Raw genomic sequence first — 22007 nt, forward strand, 5'->3', positions numbered from 1 at the left:
GTTTATGTAGCCTGTGTCTGTCTGTTGCTGTGACTGAATCCTGATCAAAAGTAACTTGGGGGGAAGAAAAGGTTTATTTGGCTTACAGGTTATAATCCATCACTGAGGGAAACTCAGAGCAGGGATCTGCAGGCAGTGGTTGAAGCAGCGGCCACGAAGGAGCAAGGTTTACTTGTGCACTCCTGGCTCATATTCGTCTACTTTTTCTTATACATTTCAGGCCACCTGCCTAGGGATTGGAACACCCACAGTAGGCTGGGCCCTGCTATGTCAATCGGCAATCCAAAAATTCTATACAGGCTAATTTGATGGAGGCAATTGCTCAGCTGAGGTTCCCTGTCCCTGGATGTGTCAGTTTAACAACAGAACTAACCAGAGCAGGGGGAGTAGAGTTAGAGGGAGAAATGGGAGAGAATCTCATTGTGTCCTGGATAAGAAAATGCATGGAAAAGAGACACCAATGGCCAGAACAGGGAGTGCCCGGAGATCTGTAGAGCTAAGTATGGAAGAAGAAAAGGGGAAATCTGAGTTGTTCTTCTCCCACTCCCTCCCTCTTTTCCTCCCCTCTCCCTCCCTTCCTCTCTCAGACTGTTGTCTCATCTTACTCAGCTTTGCCATAGTTTATGTTTAAAATGTCTGGAAGCTTTGTTATAAACCCACATGCACACATCCACACATGATACAGACACATACATGCACAGCACATGCATGCACACACATATGTGCACAAAGTGAAGGTTGTAATCAGCATTGCATAAGCTTGGATGACGATGTATCTCAGTTGGCAGAGTACCTGTTGAGCATGAAGAAAGCCATGGGCTTGATCTCAGCACCATATAAACCAGGTGTGGTAGGTAGCACATGCTTGTAATCTCGGCATGGAGGAGGTAGAGGCAAGAGGACCAGGAGTTCAAGGTCATGCTTAACCACATAGTGAGTTTGAGGCCACCATGAGACTCTGTCTTAAAAGAAGAAATGGAGGAAGCAAGGGATATAAGAAAGAAAGAATGAAAGAAAGAACAAAAAAAGAAAAAGAATTATGTAAACTTTGGGGGTCTCTTAGTTGGAAAATGTGTACAGGTACAGATATGGCTCCTGACTCATTTGAGTCCTCATGTCCAACAGTATCCAGGTCTTATCCTTTCAGGACCAAGTTGAACCGATGGACAATGATGATATTAATATTGTTTGCAATGCATTGGTCACTGCCAGAGTCCTGTTTGGGTTTCTTCTGGCTGCAACCAAGGGAAGTCAGTTAATATAATAAGGATGATTTTAGGACCTTGAGTCAGAAGGAGTCGCCGAGGTGATGACACACATTTGCTTCTGTGTAGGCTCAGACCAAGGTTACAACATGACCTGTGTTCCCTTGGACTGACTGCAGCAGGCAAGGATTCCGTCTGGCCTTGCTGTTCCATTGTAAATAGAGGTTTCTCTGTCCAGCCCCATTCTGCAGCCACTTTAAAATAATTACACAGAGGCTTAATATTAATTTCAGACTGCTTGGCTGATAACTCAGGCTTATTGCTAACTAGCTCTTACAATTAATCCATATCTATCAATCTATGTATTGCCATGTGGATAGAGCTTTTACTGGTCTGCTTGCATTTTCCTGGGTCGTGTCTACTCCACTGCCCTTCTTTCTCCCTGTATCTCTATTTGGCTTCCCCACTATCTATATTCTGTCAGACTATAGGCTAGATCAGCTTTATCATCAACCAGTGAGAGCAGTGCATATTCACAGCATACAGGAAAATTATCCAACAGCGTTTCAATTCACCAAATACAGCTATATTGCATAAGCAGAAGGATTGGGGAGCAGAGCAATATGGGGCAGGATTACAGCTAAGGCCCCTGCTGCCGTTAACCTCTGGGCTCAGATTCTCAAAAGGCAAGGGGATTTGAGTTCCTGTCAGTAAGATGGAAGGAAGAATCCAGAGTCCAAAAATGTTGGCGGGTTGTGGAGTGGGGAGGTCAGCTGTCATTACCTTCCAGGTTGTACGGGTGCTGAGTAGCCTGATCATTAGAACATTTTCTCTCTTAAGAGGCTGATAGGATTTTCTTAGTATGGGAGGAGACCTTGGGATACAGCCTCTTCTTGACTACAAGCATTGGGAGGATTCTTAATGGCTCCGCTAAGGCATTATCACTAACCTTACATAACCTGACCAACAACCACTCAGGTCTCCAGAGAAGATGTGTCTAACCCAGGGCCTGTGGGCTGCATACAGTAAACATCTGTAAAACTTTATGAGATTGTATTTCTGCAGCTTTCTTTTCGTGGAGGTAACTTGATTGTACTCTAGTCTGAACATTGCAGATGGCAAGGTCATGTCATGGTGTCAGATGGTGGGACAGTGTCGAGGCTCTTGGTGTCTTTGAGGCTGCTTGATGGGAGGCTAAGCACCAACCCAAAGTCCTGTGCTTCTTTAGCAACTTGCATGGTAGGCGCAGCTAATGGAGTTGTGACTTTGGTGGCAGCTTCCTTGAGACAGGAACATACCGTATCATCTCTGTATGCACAGCATAGGTGCACACCCTTAAAGCTAGCTAGTTAGTCACTAGCTATTTAACTAGCTAGTTAGTCAGAACTGCTATTGATTCCAGAACATTCCCCTGTCTCCTAAGGAAACCCCATGTCCTTTGTGCACCAGGCATATCTACTTCCCCCAGGGACTCACCTCTCCTGAGAATTTCATATTAATGGAAATATAGAAATATGATGTCATTTATAGTTGATTCTTTCATCAAATAAAATTATTTTGGGTTTACACATGTGATCATCTGCATTAGGTTTACTTTTGTTTTTTTTATGACAGTCTCATAATTTAAAAGTTTATTTATTTTATTTTATGTGTATGGGTGCTTTCCCTGCCTATATATTCAAAAGGGCACCGTATCCCACAGTACTGGAATTACAGATGGTTGTGAGCTGCCATGTGTACTGGGAACTGAACCCAGGTCCTCTACAAGAGCAGCCTGTGCTCTTAACCGCTGAGCCACCCATCCAGCCTCTACTGATATTTTTGTTGTTTTGTTTATGGTTTATTGACTGCATGGGACCTGAGACAAGAGATCTGGAAGAACAGGGAACTCTTCCTGGCAGCTTGGTACCTTTAGTACATTCAAAACCCCATGGTGGCCTTGAGTAGTTCAGAGCACCGCCCAGCATCAGGGCTCTCTTCGGCTGGTTTAGAAAGAGCTCTTCATGCTTTCCTGTGGCATAAGGGATGCTGGGGTGTGGGAGTGCCAAGTTGGCGCATGATTGACTTTATGAAGCTTTGTCTCCCCTGCCCAGTGGGATCTTGTCCTAACTCTGCTGAATAGATGCGCGGAGCTGAAGTCGCCTTCTACCAGCCTGCCCTAAATGACTGCTTGCATGCTCATAGCACCCCACCTGAATGGCAAAATAAAAGAGAGCGTGAGTGTGGTGTCCCCACCCCAGCCAGTGACAGCCCTTTTCATTTAACCTGAACACAGTGCCTCATGAGTTCAGTGTTCAGGAACACTACCCTCTCGCTTGCTGGGATGCCTGGGATTTAGTTTTGAAAACTCTTCCTCGGTACATGCTTCATCCATTTGCACATCTGTTTCTTCTTTCGTCTATCACACAATCATTCAGCCCCTAAAGTCCCCAGCTGGGTGCTACAGACCCTAAAATTAAAGCTATTCTCCCTTATTTCCCAGGAATCTGTGGTCTGCGTTAGGCTTCAGACCACCTGAGCTGTGCTAGCGAAAGGATGAAACAACCAGAGTAAGACCAGAACGCTGAGGGAGGTAGGATTGCCTAACCCTGTGGAGGGAAGAGGAGAGCTGGCATCTCTGAGCAGATCCAGGAGGGCACACGGGCATCGGGGAGCCAGGAGATGGAGAGGACCCCCAGGCTTAAGAACACATCTGATGGCGTCCAGTCGTGGGTGGAAGTGACTGGACTGAGTGTTGTAGGCAGTGGGGAGAGCACAGGATGTGAGTCTAAGCAAGCTGAGAATGCCCCCTCTAAGAAGCTGCTCTGTTTGCTTGGACACACTTGCCTCTTTGACTGGTTAATTTGGGATCCTGGGCTGGTTCTTCCAACTTGGATACTTCATGATTTATTTATCCACTGTATATACACGGAAGGAGTGCCATTTCCTTCTGGCTGTTATTTTGTACAGACAGCAGGAAGTGTGTGCTAGAAGAGACTGGGTATAAGTGCATGGCTCAGGTAGGATATACAGCTCATTCTCTTTCTCACTGTGTCTCCCTTCCCGTGGATCTCAGGTGCACTGGGTAAGTTGGAGAACGATCCCTTGTAGTGCTGAGGCTGGGCAGCTTTGCACAGGACTTTTCTCTAAAGAAGGGAAGTCAGTTGTGACTGAGACAAAGCCCTTGATGACTACTTCAGACTATAGTGCTTGACAAATGGGGGATGAGCAAGGAACAGGGCTATCCTGGAGAGGAATGTGCCCACACCAGGCAATCTTGAGCATGTGGACACCCATCCACTGGTGCCTGCCTTTGGAAATATTGCTTCTGTCGTTATCATCTGGACCTCCTCATTCCAACTGTGTGGCTAGTGTCAAGCTGACACTCTAAAATCTCCCAGGAATTGGCCCTCTGGTCATGTCTACTGGAGTGTTAACTTCATTGTTTTGAGGTGGAGAGGTCTGCCCACTGTGGGCAACACCATTCCCTGGGCAAGGATCCTGGAAACTGTAAAAAGGAGAACGTGAGCCAAGCCGCAGCAGCATTCATATCCCTGCTTCCCCACTGGGAATTTGATGTGACCAGCCGTGTCAAGTCCTGCCTCCTTGACTTCTCTACACTACTGGTGTATACCTTGCACTAGGAGCTAAAGTAAACACTTTCTTCCTTAAGCTGTGTATTTGTATCACGGCAACAAGACAACTAAGACCTGACATTTCCAAGCAATGTTTTTTTTTTCTGTGTTCTGTAGCCCCTTGTAAACCTGGTACAGCCTTCATGGACTGCCCAAGCTAGACCTCACTGTACAGCAACTCTGTCTGCACATGAGCATATGGTTCTGAGTGACCTTCCTCTAACCTGATGCTCCCATGCTTTTGTGGATGGATGTCTTCCGGGAATGCCATTGTCCCATCCTAGCAGAAATTCTCTTTGTTTTGCAATGCTGGAGGTGATTCTTCCTTTTTAATGTGCAAGTATTAGAGAGACGGTCAAAAGCAGCCACATGATACAGGAGTATGGGAGTGTCTTATAAAGGAGAAGGCTCTAATTCTCTCCATCCACCCAAAGGCAACCCTGCACTACGGCTGCTAATTGATATTCCTGTCAATCATGCACATGGTTACTGACACCTGATGTGGGAGGTCCGCCTCCTTGAGCTACAGTGACTGGCAGAGGCATGGAGGAACAAGGGAGCCTTCCCCTCTCAAACGGTCTCCAAGTGACTTCCAGAATCTTCTCTTTAAAAGACCATTCAGTTGTTTTACATTGTCCAGCACACAAACCCTTTCTTGTCATTTTTCTCCAAGGTCAGTTTTTTAAAAAAACGGTTCTTTCCTAGAATTGGATATTCTTCTAAAGGGTCAATGGGGGATAAGAAGCCAGGCTTTGTGCTGTTCTCTACAAAACATGATACCAGTGTCACTTTATTCTTGTCGTTAAATAAATAAGCTTTCTAAAAATACCGCCAGATTGTGCTGGGCCATCTAAATATATTTGCAATACTGTGGCAAATAATTTGAAATGACTGCTGTTTCCCAAGGTTTTCTTTTATATTGAAATTTTTATTATATTAAATATAATCTTATGTTAGACAATCAAATCACCAGGGTGTCCTCTCCATTCATCTTTTTCCTTTCTTCATCTCTCAGTTTGCATGCAAATGAGGATGAATATCACCAGATGCCACTGGTCAACAGTTGAGTTTTCTTTCTCTTTTCTTTCTGGGGGACTTCTGTTGAGGTCTGAAAAGGCCACAGAAGCTTCATCCAGGCTTAGTGCTCATCCTTCCCACCTTTTGATCTCAGAGTCCATTTTTAGGGAAAACTGCCCCCATGAAGCCCTGTACTTTCTAATGCCATGTGGGGACATATTTTGGTAACTATGCTGTTATGACAGGGACCAGAAATTCAATCCAGCAACGGTAAAGCAACATATATAAATTAAATTATCTTTGAGTGATTGCTTATCTTTTTTGCAAGTTAAGTCTCATCAGCCGCAATGAGTTTTGATCTCCTGGGTGTGAAACTTAATATAATTTGGTTTTATTGAATGTACCAACATTATGTTTGAAGTCACTTAGGCTGAAGGCATACATACAGAGAATACCTTCATTTTTTTAAAAAAATGCAGATAACCATCACTCTCAGCAGCAGGCTGACATCATTGTTGTGACCACCATCATAATTCCATCACCACCATCTTCATGACTACCATCTTTGTGATCACCATCATATGACCACCATCTTCATGACCACCAATATTATGACCACCGTCATCATGACCACAATCTTCATGACTACCATCTTCATGATCACTATCATATGACCACTGTCATCATGACCACCGTCTTCATGACCACCATCATATGACCACCATTTTCATGACCAACATCTTTATGACCACCATCATTATGACCACTGTCTTCATGACTACCATGCTCATGACCACCATCATATGACCACTGTCTTTATGACCATCATCATTATGACCACTGTCTTCATTATCACCATCATCACTGTCTCATTGTCATCACAGCCTTCACTTCCACTATTTATCACCATCATTGTCATTACTGTTGCCACCACCACCATCATCACTACCACCACTACCACCACCACCACCACCACCATCATCACTACCACCATCACCACCATCATCAACTCCATCACCACCACCATCACCACCACCACCATCATCATGACCATCATCATTATCACCATCCTCTCTGCCTCTTTCCCTAGGCTTAGTTTTTCCTAGGCAAGGATGGTGTGTGAGGATGGCTTCACATCATGCACCTCTTCTTGTGCATGTGGCTCTAACTGCTTTTCTCTAAAGTTTCCCTCCTGTGTGGCCAGCCCCCTGCTGTGGCAGAGCCAGAGCGGATTGGGTTTCTCTTAAGATCCTGGACTCTTGTGCTGTGCTGGCCTTTCTGCTTTCTCAGTACCTAGAACAGAAGACAGTTGAGTGAAGGAGCCTTGGACAAGCAAATGGGTTGCTTTTGTTTTCTTACACTGGCAATGGATCGTCCAACTCAAACCAGCTTGAGTCAAGAAACTGCCTAGGCTCAGGCGAGAGAGCAATCTGGGGTTGGCCTCTGGGACCCAGTGAGGCTTGTCTAGCCCTCGCTCTCTCTGCATCTGTTCACCTTCACCTCCTTTGTTCCTCCAAGACAGTCTCTGCTTCTCTTTCTCCCTCCCTGAGAAGGTACCTTCCACCAGCAGCTATTCCTTGCACACCTACTATGTGTTGGGAATTATTCTCCACCCAGAGGATCAAGCAACTAAAATAAATGCCGCAAATCCTTAGCTCACCTCTATTGATTGGTCCATAAAAAATTTAATAGACTAAATTTTAAATTTTATTTTTAAAAATTTAAATTTAAAAGCCCAGAGGACTATGTCATTTTGGCTGCCTGGCTTGGGTGACCCACTAACCCCAGAATGGGTGAGAAGGTCACCTGCTGAGGACTAGAGGGGGGGTTGAGCTGAGCAGGAGTGTGGCCCTTAAAGAAAAGTCGGTGTTGCCAACAGGATGGAGGGCGGAACTGTGAAGCAGGCAAAGCCGGAGACTGCCCACTACCGTGAAGGATCCTCCGTGTGTGGACAGCTGGTTCTGCCGCGTGTCTCCCTCACCCTTTCACTCAGGTTTCCTCTCTCTTCTCTTTGATCTCAGCTCCAGATGAAGATGAGTGAGCGGGCCGCCTCACTGAACACCGTGGTACCCCTGCCCCGCAGTGCCTACTGGCAGCACATCACGAGGCAGCATAGCACAGGGCAGCTGTACCACCTGCAAGGTAAGCGGGCGCATCACCTGCAGTCGGGTGGGGCAGCGAGTCGTGCCTGACTGCTCAGAGGAGGGGCTGGTTAAGCTGTTGTCTGTTATCATGTTACCTCCCAAGTTGAGGACCTCCTCTGAGGCCTAGGATGCTGGATGTTTCATCTTTCCGGATGTCTGATCCCCACAGTTTGCATCTATTACGATGTTCTCAGGAATTTGTCTAAAATATTGATTCTTGGGCCCCTGGCCACAGCAGTCCTGGGACCTGAGGTACCAGAAAGTGGCTCAGCAACCTGTCTATTTAGGGACCCCCGTGGAGAGTCTGGCCAAGGGCTAGAGGCCAGAGCCTGGAAGCACCCCTCTGGGATCAAGACTAATGTCAGGGAATCGCTAGTACAATTTCCCAGGACTTTGCCCAGACATTCTAAAATGGGAGGGGGTGGGGACTCCTCCAGCCTATAGCTTGAACAAGACCCCAGGTGCTTCTGAGCACTCTTGGTAGGTACCATTGCTCCAGGACCCTCGGGCAGGGCAGGGGAGCCAGGCTTCCCTTAGATCCCACCCATTCCTCTCAAGAAAGAAATCCTGTTAAGTAAGGCATTGGTCTGCTCACCAGAAGATCACGAGATCTCCCAGTTTAACACTGGACTTAAGACCTTTCTTATCCCTGAAATATGCCCTCTGACGTTTTACAGCGAGGAAATTAGCTTGCTCATCTCTGACTGATATATAAGCCGATTAAGAAACCTGTGTGGGGCATCCTTGCTGCAGGGCTTGGATGGTATGTCAGCTCCTGCCCTGGAAAGGTCTCATGCTGGACTGATCCTCCGTTTCTGGATTCATCTCTGTTTCTGTGACAAATACCCTACCAAGAGAAACATGGAGGGGGGTCATTGTAGATGACAGTTCCAAGCTGTGGTCTACTTAGGGGAAGTAAAGGCAGGAACTCAAGCAGTTGGTCAGCATAGATCTACAGTCAAGAGCAGAGAGAAGACGCAGTGATCGCACCTTGAACTTCATTGTTTAATCATGTAGCTATGTTATTAGTATTGACTGTGCTTCTGGGAAGCACTCTGTCCAGAAGGGCAGGCTTGTCATAGCTGGTTTTGTCTATTGTCTTCTGTGTCTTACGTAGGGTCACCATCATTATTGAAAGGTGGAATGTGAGAAAACTTGGGAGTCTTCTTTCTTCCTGAGGCAGGGTCTCATGCAGCCCAGGCTAGCTTCAAACTCCTTGTGTCGTCACGAAGGACCTTGAACTTCTGATGCTTTTGGCTCCATAGCCTCATTTCTGGGATTGGGATACCCATGCCTGAGGGATGGAACCCAGGGTTTTGTGTATGACGGGCAAGCAGCCTGACAATTGAATCACTTCCCCAGCCCTGTCCAGTCTTCATGACTCGGTGTTCTCCATGCTGTGTTCACTACCTGGGACCTGAGTGCCTGGATGAACAGACAGGGGGAGCGGCTGACTGCTCAAATCACCCACATCGATGGAGTTTAAACAAGTTTCCTGGCATCTCTAGTGGTCAATCTGAGAATCACACAGACCTGGGAAGGATTTATCTAACTGGTTTGGGAAAAACAAGCCTCACTTTCTAAAATTTAGGCCTAGAATGCCGCCTGCTGGTAAGCGTGGGAATAGAGTTTTATTATCAGAGGCTCCGTCACACTCACACGGAGTAAATAAATAAAATGTAAAACAAAGAAGTTACTGCCCTGGAGTCACCTAAGGCGCTTGGATTTTAAAGCAACCCCTAGTAAGCCGCTCTTTTCTTCTGCTACTAAGAAATTAGTTATGAGAGGGGTCAGTGATGCCTCCGAGCTCAGCTGCCCAGCGAGGAGCTGGCGTTCTGGCTGCTTATCCGCTACACACTCACTGACCACCCAGCTGCCCAGCAAGGAGCTGGCGTTCTGGCTTCTCATCCACTACTGATCCAGTGGCTGTTTATTGTAGCACATATATACTTTATGCTAGCGCCATGCTGGGTGGCAGGCGTTCCCCGGGGCCCCTGCCCAGGCATGTATCTCCCGCAGGTAGCTTGCCATCGAATGAAGAGTCGTGAATGATAACTCAGTAGACACTGGCTTCAAAGCTGGCACACGTGAGTGTAACAGAGAGCGTGTTTACACTCTCTCTACAGAGTCTTCACACAACGTGAGGCATATTTATTGGCTATGTGAGGGTCTTGTTTAGATCAGGAGCTATTGGAGTCCACAGCATTTACCCTGAGATTTTAAATCCAGAAGAGGCAGCCATACGGAGGGTTAGAGAGATAAAGAAAAGAACTTCTTCCTAGACAGATCAGCAAAGGCAAAGGTCCCGAGACAGAAATGAGCAGGTTTTGGGGGGCATATGAAGAGAGGGCTTGGATGATGGGAGCCAGTGGTCAAGATTTGCCTGCACATGAGGAGTTGAGGGTGCTGAGCACAGCTGTGCTGGAATCGACTGCTATTTTAATTCTAATACGGCAGAGAAACAGGAGCTCGGAGAAGCAGCCTGAAGGTGTCACACCGAGCTGCAGGGTGTCTGGCTTTGGCTGGAGCCTCTCTCCCGGCCCAGTTTCCTTTCTATTATTCACATTCGCCATCTTCCCGCGTCAAAGCCTTTCGTTGCTCCGGGATTTTTCAGAATGCCCCGCCCCCACCAGAACTAATTGGGAAACAGAAAAACAATTTGGAGAAGGAGACACAGGGCGCTGTGGTCACTCCTCAGACAGTAAACCCGATTATGGCGTCGTGGGTGTGTCTCTGTTGGAATCTCCCCTATAGCCTTTATTTTCATTTTTCTGTCGGGGACCTCCATGGCTAAAGGTGACGAGAGTGGTCCATCCTCACCCTCATCCTCTCTGTTGTAAAGAATTGAGGTTTGGGGACCCACAGCGGTCAATTCTTGCTGAGGATCCTGGGACTGTTAGTGGAGCAATGGGCAAGGGACCCGTGTTCTGAGCCCCTGGCAGTTTCATTACAGGATCCTTAGCAATGAGAAGAGACCCTGGCCCAGTGTGAGTCAGAGGCCCCCATGCAGAGATCAGAGTGCCCAGTGGGCCTGAGCCCAGCCTGTTCAGGTTCCTATCCATTTTCAGGAGGGTAGATTGTTGGAGCTGGGGCTAGGCCGGGGAATCTGTGTTGTTTTCTGCATACGCATGCTGACCCTCCTACAGACACTGTGTGCAGCTAGGAGAGATGCCACAGACTAGCTCCTTCGTCCTGGGGAAAGATGACAAGGACAAGCCAGACTTCCAGCTCATGTCTTCAGGATTGTGGGGGACCTGAAGTGAGTGAGGTGGGACAAAATAGAAGGTGGGACCTTGGTCAAGGTCACATGTGGTAGGAAATTCATCTGAGAGCTGTCTGAGGCCACCCCCAGTCAGCCATTCTGTGGCAGGCTGGAGCGTCCTGGGCTTGGGTGTGCTATTTTTCCATCATCTCTCATAGGCTGCACATGCACAGAAGGGGTAGAAAGCTCTCCAGTTAATTTCCTGTCCCTAAGCCAAACCCACATTTCAAGCCCATTTAGCCACTGGCTTTCTCCTTCCCCATGTGGTTAGCAATAGTCAGTTTTTCTGGAAGCTTCTGGAGTTTAAGGAGTTGCTTGGTAAGGGCCTCACACTTGACTGAAGATGTGGATTTTCCCTGGATACCATGTCCAGGCTGTCTGCTCCCTGCAGGAAATTAATACCAAATCATAATAAAGACATGCCGGGATGGTTAGTCATAGAACCTCCTATGGATACTATGCTTCCTTGTTGCAGCGTGGGCATCAGAAAGAGACTAGAAAACATCTTCCAATTGTCTGGGAACAGAGAAGGGATTCCTGGTCTCTTAGGAGAGTTTAACATCCACACAACTACTGTGGGTTGGGGATTGGGTTTGGGTTCAGATTTGAGGCTTGTAAGTGTCCAAACTGTTGTATCTCTTTTTGATAAATATTTGTGTGTGTATGTATTCGTGTCTTTGTGTGTAGTGTGCCTGCGTGTATGTTTGTGTGTATGTGTGACATTTGCAATGGTGTGTGTAGTGTGCCTGCGTGTATGTGTGACATTTGCAATGGTGTGTGTAGTGTGCCTGCGTGTATGTGTGACATTTGCAATGGTGTGTGTAGTGTGCCTGCGTGTATGTGTGACATTTGCAATGGTGTGTGTAGTGTGCCTGCGTGTATGTTTGTGTGTATGTGTGACATTTGCAATGGTGTGTGTAGTGTGCCTGCGTGTATGTTTGTGTGTATGTGTGACATTTGCAATGGTGTGTGTAGTGTGCCTGCGTGTATGTGTGACATTTGCAGTGGTGTGTGTAGTGTGCCTGCGTGTATGTTTGTGTGTATGTGTGACATTTGCAATGGTGTGTGTAGTGTGCCTGCGTGTATGTTTGTGTGTATGTGTGACATTTGCAATGGTGTGTGTAGTGTGCCTGCGTGTATGTGTGACATTTGCAGTGGTGTGTGTAGTGTGCCTGCGTGTATGTGTGACATTTGCAATGGTGTGTGTAGTGTGCCTGCGTGTATGTGTGACATTTGCAATGGTGTGTGTAGTGTGCCTGCGTGTATGTGTGACATTTGCAATGGTGTGTGTAGTGTGCCTGCGTGTATGTGTGACATTTGCAATGGTGTGTGTAGTGTGCCTGCGTGTATGTTTGTGTGTATGTGTGACATTTGCAATGGTGTGTGTAGTGTGCCTGCGTGTATGTGTGACATTTGCAATGGTGTGTGTAGTGTGCCTGCGTGTATGTTTGTGTGTATGTGTGACATTTGCAATGGTGTGTGTAGTGTGCCTGCGTGTATGTTTGTGTGTATGTGTGACATTTGCAATGGTGTGTGTAATGTGCCTGCGTGTATGTTTGTGTGTATGTGTGACATTTGCAATGGTGTGTGTAGTGTGCCTGCGTGTATGTTTGTGCGTATGTGTGACATTTGCAATGGCGGCATGAATGTAAAGAGGTCAGAGGACAGCTTTTGGGATTTTCTCTGTTGTTCCACCATGTGGATTCTGAGGGTTGAACTCAGACCCTCAGGCTTGGAGGCCATTTCCCAAGAAGTCATTTCATTGGCCCCAGGCCCTTGGTTCTCTTTGGATCTGTTTTAATTTGGGGCTGTGATTCGGGTAAATTGGCAAACTTTTACAGTCACAAAGACCTCGCAGTTCTCTTAATTCTCAGTAGGGCTGGGTGGAACAAACGTGTTCCCTTTCATCTTGTAGAAGAGGGAAATCATTTATGTGTGTCATTACCTATGTTTCTACCCGGGTACAGGGTCAGAGAGGACAGGGTGAGGGGAAGGGGTGAGAGGAAGGGGTGAGGCCTAAGGACTCAGGCTGGGCTGTTTGTCAGCTGAAAGCCTTGGAGCCGCCTGGCACCGGCAACCTTGCCTTCTTGGCTCCGCGGTTCAGAACAATGTGGTTTTGAATGTGTGAACATCCATGCACCTCTTTTTGTGTTCCCCCTGTGTGACCACCTGCTTAGTCAGGTGAAATGCTCCATTGTGCCACTCGTCACCAGCAGGTGGCAGCAAAGCATCTTGGTTTTCTATCATGGCTATCAGGCTGGATAAACTTTGGGTCCTCCCAGGTCCCTTCCAGTTCAGGCTGATCCCCGATTTTCTTTGTTATGCATCACAGGAATTCCAAGGCTCACCCACGGTGTTCCGTTGTGGTTGCCTTGGTGCTGTTGGCGTCTAGTTAGTCTTACTCTCTGCCCTGTAAGGCGGAACTGGGCCAATTCCTGTGTTAACTGGAAAGGGTAGCATTTTGACTTGTTCACTTGGCTGGAAACTGAACTTGAAGTAGAGAAAGAAGTCTTCTACTTAACAATGACCTAAGAAAAAGCATGATATGGTCTCATTTTGAGTCAGGTTTGCAAAAAGCACCTGCATCAAAAGTCCCCCCCCCCTCCCTCTCGGCTTTTCTCTCTCATTCCCGCTGAGAACTATGGCCAGTATACTACTACTGCACGTGAACATTTAAGGACTAACAGAGTTGCTAATAAACTGCCCAGTGGGTGGCTGACTGCAAAGGCCAAAGGCAAATGATATGTTAATCACACACACCCTGGTGATGCTTATTTGCATATCACTATCAGCGACCTTAGGAATACCTTCCCCAAGAAAGAATTCTGGTAAACAGAATCAGTTGTGTTACTGGCCAATAAGATCACCGGCTTTCTTGAGCAATAACGGTTTCTTCTTTCTAATTCTTTTTGTAAAAGATGTCACCAGCCCTCTGAAGCTTCATCGGACAGAGACTTTTCCCACCTACCGGTCTGAGCACTGACAGCAACTGCCAAGAGCTGTTAGTACGTCTGTGCTGCACCGCAGACCCTGCAGGAGGACACAGAGGGACAGCCCGGCAGAGAGCAGAATGAGGAAAAGCGGCTTCGCGTCCTGCTAATGTGTGGCCGTGGGAAATGCTACGATACAACATATGTAGATATATATTTTTTTCCCTTCTGTTTTTCTTTTTTTAAAGACATGGTCCTAGCCTCGCCAAAACATGCTGGATAATATTGACCCACCCGGCGTTTACAGTTGGACGGAAGGAGCCAGCGTCATTGCTGCAGACTGATTTTCTATTGTAGACAAGCCCCCCGCCCCTTGAGCATCTCTGAGTCTGTCCTTTTGTGGAGTTGTGCTATTTCCTTTGTAAACGTTTCAGCTGTATGACAGTCGATATTGACAATAAAATGCCTCTTCATCGTTGATTATCTCTTCACACACTATCCCTCAGTGACTGAGGCTTGTGTGCGGCTCTGGTGCATCCACGAACTCCTATTTGGCTGTATTTTCAATGAGTTAAATCAGTATTTTCACTGATTCTTCTTGCTAAAGAGTCCTTTCAAGGACCCTTTAATATTCTTCCTAAGACGACAGTCCCTCATACTCCTTAATGCCCCCTAGCCACCTAAAAAGCCTTTCTTTGGAGTAGAATGTTGGTTTAAGGCATTTTAAAATAAGCAACCGTTGCTATGCATGTGGTCCTTGGGTTCTGGTGATAATTTTCTCTATCCTTGGTGTTTCTGGAGGGTGGGTGCACTGGGGACAGAGGTCTGCGTTGTGTTTGATGCAGGTGGGCACAGACGTTTGCTCATTCATTAAGCTGGTCTAGAATCTACGAGTTCCCAGGGCTCTGCTGGACTCTGGGGATGTGAGCGCCAGGACTCCGGTTCTGTTGTCAAGAACTTTACTTCCAGAGGAGGGGCATCAAGGAAACAAAGATGCCAGTAGAGCACTAAGTGGCACCTGCTTCAGGGGCCTCCAAGGGCGATGGGCTTCTAGAGAAAAGGTCATCCTGTTCCTCAGGCTGTGTCACTGGGGAGGTGCCAGAGGGGAATTGAATCTTGTAAGTATTTGAGGCTATGTTCCTGCAAGGCTGGACAAGCAAGCAAGGACACCCCGCCACCACGGCTCTATCCAATAGCGGTTGCCAGTAAAATACAAAGCAAGATTCCTAATTGAACTTCAAGTAAGCAGGGCTTTTTATGCTGGAAGTGGGGTCCAAATACCACGTGGGACGAGGTTATGTTTTACAGTGTCCAGTTTATATCTAAAATTCAAATTGACCGTGATGGTCTGTGTGTTCTTTTTCTGAGTCTGACAACTACAATGTCCAGTTTTCGAGCTGTGCCTGACACACAGCCTGCACCCCTGATAGATGTGTGTCAGATGGACAGATAGAAAGAGAAGGACAGATGGAAATAGAAGCTTGGCATATCTCGGGATGGGATTCTTTCTATACGGGAAGAGTATTTACCTCGCATGCATGCTGTTCCACATCGGGACCCTCTGAAGTTATTATTTTTCAAGGGAAAAAATAACTAACTAGAATATCAGAAAATTGTAGAGGCCCGCACAGGAGCCTTAAAAATCCCATTAATGTTTGAGCTTTTCTAGAAGGGCGCGAAGGGGAGACGGATGCCAATTATAACCCAGTGTCTTTGACCTTGTTAAAAATCCAGCCCTGTTCAGGTAAACCTGCTGTGTGGGAGAGAGCTGGGATCCCAAGGACACTACTGGTCTGGGCTTTTCTCGGGAGGTTGAGAGATCTCAGGAGAGAGTATTGAGTTTAGCTAACAATGTGTGGATCAGGGTCACAGAGGTTGCTTGGTGCTGAGAGCTTCCCCAGAATGCATCTGCACATTCTCTGTGTTCTCTGCACATTTTTTTGTGTCCTCTGCATGTTCTCTGGGCTCTCTGCATGTTCTCTGGGTTCTCTACATGTTCGCTGCATGTTCTCTGGGTTCGCTGCATGTTCTCTGGGTTCTCTGCATGTTCTCTGGGTTCTCTGCATGTTCTCTGGGTTCTCTGCATGTTCTCTGGGTTCTCTACATGTTCGCTGCATGTTCTCTGAGTTCTCTGCATGTTCTCTGGGTTTTCTACATGTTCTCTGCATGTTCTCTGGATTCTCTGCATGTTCTCTGGGTTTTCTGCATGTTCTCTGGGTTCTCTGCATGTTTTCTGCATGTTCTCTGGGTTCTTTGCATGTTCTCTGCACATTCTCTGTGTTCTCTGCACATTTTTTGTGTTCTCTGCACATTCAATGTGTTCTCTATGTTCTCTGGCCTCTATGCAGCCTTTTCTTACATCATGTTTGCTCTTCCTTTTCCCGGATGTATCTATCTTCATCCCTGAAAAATGTGGTGTTCCATGCACATTTAGTGCCTCTCTTACTGCTCTTTTTTTTTCTAACTATACCTGGCTTTTCTTTCCTTTTCCTTTGCTTTTCAGTCAGTCTCATAAGCGATTCTCCCAGATTCCCTTGGCCTTGGCAGACAATGAGGAGATTAAGTTGAGAAGCAGATAAAGGAAAGGGAATGAAAGAAATAATTATAATTTTAATGAAGTTGAAATTGCCAAAGCAAGTCTCAAGCTAATGCCGTGCAGAGAAGTGTTACTGAACAGTTAGCAGCAAGCGAGGTCTCTCTGGAGATCTTCAGGGAAAGAACTGTGGGTAAGAAAGAGACTTTGGTTAGGGCACTCTGGCCCTGGCTCCCATTGTAAGCATTTAGTCCTTTTGGGTTGTTTACTTCCTCCAGCAGCTCAGTGAAGTACATAGAGTTAGCATTCCCACTTTCCTGCCTCCCGCCAGACAGTCTCAAGCAGAGTCCTTAAACTAACCAGATCCGTGATCACCTACCTTGAAAGCAGAGACACACAGACAAAAACGAAGTACGAGACGGAATGGCCTGCATTTCTGGGCTTCATTCGGGTACTAAGTGTTAGTTTAGATTCACTGGTGGCCATACCATGTTGCACACACCGGGTTACTATGAGCATTGCGCTCCTGAAATTAGAAGCCTAATTCCCGGGCTTAAAGTATTTAAGTCAGTTGTTCAGGAAACCAGGAAAAGACGCTAAAACTAATGTGCATTTATATGAAGGGATATTCTGTTACTGCAGAAGCACATTAGAGAGGGGATACAATTTGTGTGTGCGTGCTCGTGATGCGAGTGGGGTGCGTGGACACAGATGGTGGGGCCAGAACGGGTGGTGTCTTCTCCCACCATTATGACTTTACTGCCTTGAGACGGGGTCTCTCACTCTACCAGAAGCTCGTGGGACCTATCTTCTCTTACCCCAGTGACCTATCTTTTCTGACCCCTGTGACCTATCTTCTCTGACCCCAGTGCTGGGTTACAGGCACACACAACTACACCTTGCTTTTTATATGCCTTCTGGGGATTCAAACTCAGGTCTTAGACCATTTGTAGACCAAGCACTTCTGCCAGCTGAACCATCTCCCCATCCCCAAAGTTCCAACTTTTAGAGAAATATTCCCTTAGAGCCAGAACACACACAAACACACACACACACACACACACACACACACGTGTTGAGGTTTTCCTCGTCACATTTATTTCCCTTTCCTAATGAGGTGCTGGGATCTGTAGATTGAATTTTGGGGTGGAGGTCTGACCGTTCATGCTGGCTCATTTCAACGCAACCTCCTTGAATCATTTGCTCTGATTTGGTCCAGCTGGTGACCACTTAGCTGAATCGGTGAGAAAGGAAGGTGCTGCCGTTCACACTGTCTCCATTGCTAGGACATTCATTCCGTGGATGGAGGTGGAGCCCAAATCTACCCTTTGGACTCCCATCTCCAGATAATCCCAATGAACTTAGTAAATGTTACCAAACCTTCTTAAAGGAACCTGAATGGCCGACTGAAATGGTGAGGGCTTGTCAGCATCAGATAAACTTAGCCTCAAAGGCCACCAGCTAGAAGTTCCATTGAAGACACTCACGGGGTTGAGGGGCGGGGGGGGGGGGTGAGGGTGAAATCAGCTGGATGTACCAAGTCTGATCTGAGGACTCAGGGAAGAGCCCCCAGATTCCTCTCTAGCCATGAGCACTGAGAATTTCCTCACCCAGGTCCCGAGATGACAGCGTGTACAGCTGCACAAAGGCCAGGAAGATGTGTGGTGGCTATGGCTCTCCGAGTATCACCTGCGTGGCATTTTCGGTACCTCTGCAGTGTTTGTTGCCATAACAACTAATAAGGAAACTTGCTTTGGCTCTCTTTGATGCCCCGAGATGCCTGAAGTGCAAAGCTGCCTGCGCTGCTCTTTTCTGAAAGAGAAAACCCAGGAGATGCTTCTGGAGAAAGCACAGCTGGGAAAGGCAAGGCTGAGAAGGAGGTGAGGATCGCATTGCTGCTGAGGAAGGTGTTGAGCCACCACCAGCCATCAAAGCCTGCAGGTCCCCTCCCTTCCTCCACCCCTGAATACAGCAGTAAGCTCTTTGCCTTTGGTTCTTGGTAGTACCAGCTTCCTCTGCTTCCTAGAGCGGGTGTAGCTGAGGTTCACAGATACTGCGGGATGTATTTTTGCTCCACATGTTGCCAAGACTTCACTGCTCCTGCTTGAAGATCTATGGCGTTTTCATGTTTGCATTGCTCACATTAGAAACCCGACAGGGCCAAGGACCCTGCTTTATCAGCTGGTTGGGCATTTATTTTCTCAGTATTTACTCCCTAGGCCCGACAGGAGCATGAATGAGGTATGAAGTTTGTGAAGTCCACGCTCCAATGCCAGGAAAGAAGGAGGATCAAGTGAGAACTGGATTTGAAGAGATTTCCAGGAGCTAAGGAGAATGAAGGGAAGGCATACTTTATTCACCAGCAGTCAGAAAATACCCACTGACATATGTGAGACACACACACACACTCACGAAACCATACACAGGCTCAGTCCCCTGAGCTTAAAGATACATATACACATACATACTCACACATAACCACACACAGGTTGAGTCCCCTGACCTTGAAGACACACACACACACACGCGCGCGCACACACAACCACATATAGGCTGAGTCCTCTGACCTTAAAGTCGTTTGCCAGAATAATTATGCAACAGATTTCATCACAGTATATTTTGGGGGTCCCTGGAAATTCAGTCTCAGCTATTTTGTGCTAACATGATGTTCCATGTCAGTCATGTTTTTGTGGGGCCTACGGCAGCCTGGCCACTCATGTGGGGCCCAGGGCAGTCTGATCACACATGATGGGGCCCAGGCCATGTGGTTCCAACCATTGTAGACAGGATCATCTGCCAGCACACACTCACGGATTTTCACCAGGACACTCCTAGACAACTGTTAGCCAATCAGGGGTCCTGAACCTTAGAAGTCCCTTACCCCCACCTTTGCTACTTTAAAAACTCAACCCTAACTGAGCTCGGGGCTCTTTGATCAGTCTAGTATGTTGGACACACGGAGTCCAAGCTTGCAAACTTGTGTAAGAATAAAGGCTCTTTGCTTTTACAGACAGGACTCAGTTGCCTGGTTGGTTTTGGGGGGGGGACTCTGTGATCTGGGCATAACAGTTTTAGCTGACTCATACCTGATACTCAAATAGGTACCATGTTATCTAAACATAAACTTGTCCCTGTGACCATCTGTACTCAACAAAGGTCCCTATAGGAAGGATCTGCAAACTCCGAGGCCAGCCTGCACTGTGCTTTCCTAATAAAAGTTTTCTTGGCACACAGCCATTCTTGCTTATTTAGACAATGTGCATAGAAAGCTGCAGCAGGATGCCCTTGTACTCTAGACTGCTCACAGCAGAGACCTCAGCCTACAAAATTCTTATCTTCATCTACTTTTTCCAAAGTGACTAGTTATCTGCTGAGGATAACTCCAGACCACCATGGATTGACAACTGTAAGTGTGTAGTGCTGGCATTCATACCTTGGGGGTAGCTAGCTGCTCTCTGCTAGGACTTGAGAGCCACCCACCAAGAGGAAGATCATGTCTGGCACTGGAAACCTAGCTAAATACCCAGAGATAGTGAAGTCATGGGTCTTAAAGGAGATTCTACACTCCTCAGTATCCTAAGGCAGCATAATTCCTGTTGGAGGGAAGACCACTTGTTTCCTGGCCACCCGACAGCTTAGACCTGAAATAACACCCAGAAACTATATTATTTAAATTACTGCTTGACCCATTAGCTCTAACTTCTTATCGGCTAACTCTTATAGCTTAACTTAAGCCATCTCCATTAATCTGTGCATCACCATGAGGTCATGGCCTACCAGCAAAGTTTCAGTGCATTTGTCTCCAGTGGCTCCATGGCTTCTCTTTGACTCCACCTCCTTTCTCCCAGCATTCAGTTTAGTTTTTTCCACCTACCTAAGTTCTGCCCTATCAACAGGCCAAGGCAGTTTCTTTATTCATTAATGGTAATCACAGTATACAGAGGGGACTCACACATCAAATCCCTAACTATAAATATTTGATCTTATATCCACAGATAAGTATACTCCTAGCCTCTCATTATGGAAGCTTCTTTTTGCAACAGATGGAGACCATTCCAGAAAAACACAATCCAAATACAGAATTGTGGAGCTCGGTCACAATGCATATATTTACAAAACACCCCTGCCCCTAAGGCTCAGGGAACATTGCAGAAGAGGGTGAAAAGATTGTAAGAGACCAGGAAGCTTGCTGTGAGACTGCATTGCCTAGTAATGTCAGACTACACTGCATTTGTAGTAATAAGAGCGGCGGCGGGGCTGCGTCCCCAACACCCCAGCCGCCTGCTCGGCTAGCTTATGCCCCCAAATAATTACACGGACACTGTATTCTTTTAATCACTGCTTGGCCCTTTAGTTCTAGCCCTTACTGGCTAATTCTGATATCCCGATCAACCCATCTCTAATAATCTGTGAGCACCGGTCTTACCGGGAAGATTCTAGCCTAAGTCCATCCTGGGTCGGAGCTGGGGCATGGTGTCTTTCTGAGGCGTCTGCTCCCGAGAGGAGAGCTGTCGAGTCTGAGCTCACTTCCTCTTCCTCCCAGCGTTCTGTTCTGTTTACTCCACCTACCTATGCTCTAACCAATAAAATGGGCCAAGGCAGTTCCTTTATTAGCCAATGACCTTCCTCCATCACTACACCATAAGGTTTCGCCAGCATCACTGACTAACAGGAGCTGAATAAGGACGTCGGCAGACTTGCCAAAGTGAACAGGGCCTTCACTCCATACAAAACATCACAGGTAACTAAGACATGATGAGAGTCAGAGAAATGGTCTTTCCCAGGCAAGAGCACACCAATTGGTTACCCAGTACCCATGGTCGGCACACATGTAATAACTTTGTATGGACTGAGCGGGTTGCATTTATTTAGGAATGCATATGTATGTGTGTATTAATAACAATTAGTGGGAAAAGGTGCCATGAATTTGAAAGAGAACAAGGAGGAGTATCTGGAAAGGTTGGAGGGAGAAATTAGGAAGGGAGAAATGACATGACTGCGTTATCTCGAAAGTAAAACAAACGAAATAGAATATGACCCAATGGATTTAATTGGCACCGGAAAGGATGCTACACCAGATACGGTGTGGCTAATAAAAGGCGGTGGCAGACCACAGGGAGCTCAAGACACATTTGCTTCCGGATCTCCAATATTCCAAGGCTCTACAACCATGGCATTCTAGTCAAGCTGCCTAGAGAATCTTCAACACAGGAGTGGATTTTCTGGGTAAGTTCAGCTTTCAGAGCCCAGATTTATCTTAAGCCTTGTCTGGGCTGGGTCTCAGCAGTCCTGAACCGGTCCT

At 46.9% G+C, this 22007-nt stretch overlaps 1 protein-coding gene across 1 annotated transcript in view; it reads left to right on the plus strand.

The window, feature by feature from the left end:
* Positions 1–14650, plus strand: part of Dok5 (docking protein 5) — a 154412-nt gene extending 139762 nt beyond the window's left edge. Inside the window, exons 7-8 of the mRNA XM_075963198.1 lie at positions 7858–7978; positions 14161–14650. Of these exons, the coding sequence (XP_075819313.1) occupies positions 7858–7978; positions 14161–14225 (186 nt within the window). The 3' untranslated portion in view covers positions 14226–14650. The remainder of the gene's footprint in view (positions 1–7857; positions 7979–14160) is intronic.
* Positions 14651–22007: the final 7357 nt, after the last annotated feature.

This window comes from Microtus pennsylvanicus, chromosome 2 (genome assembly GCF_037038515.1).
Source record: "Microtus pennsylvanicus isolate mMicPen1 chromosome 2, mMicPen1.hap1, whole genome shotgun sequence".
NCBI classification, from domain to species: Eukaryota; Metazoa; Chordata; class Mammalia; order Rodentia; family Cricetidae; genus Microtus; species Microtus pennsylvanicus.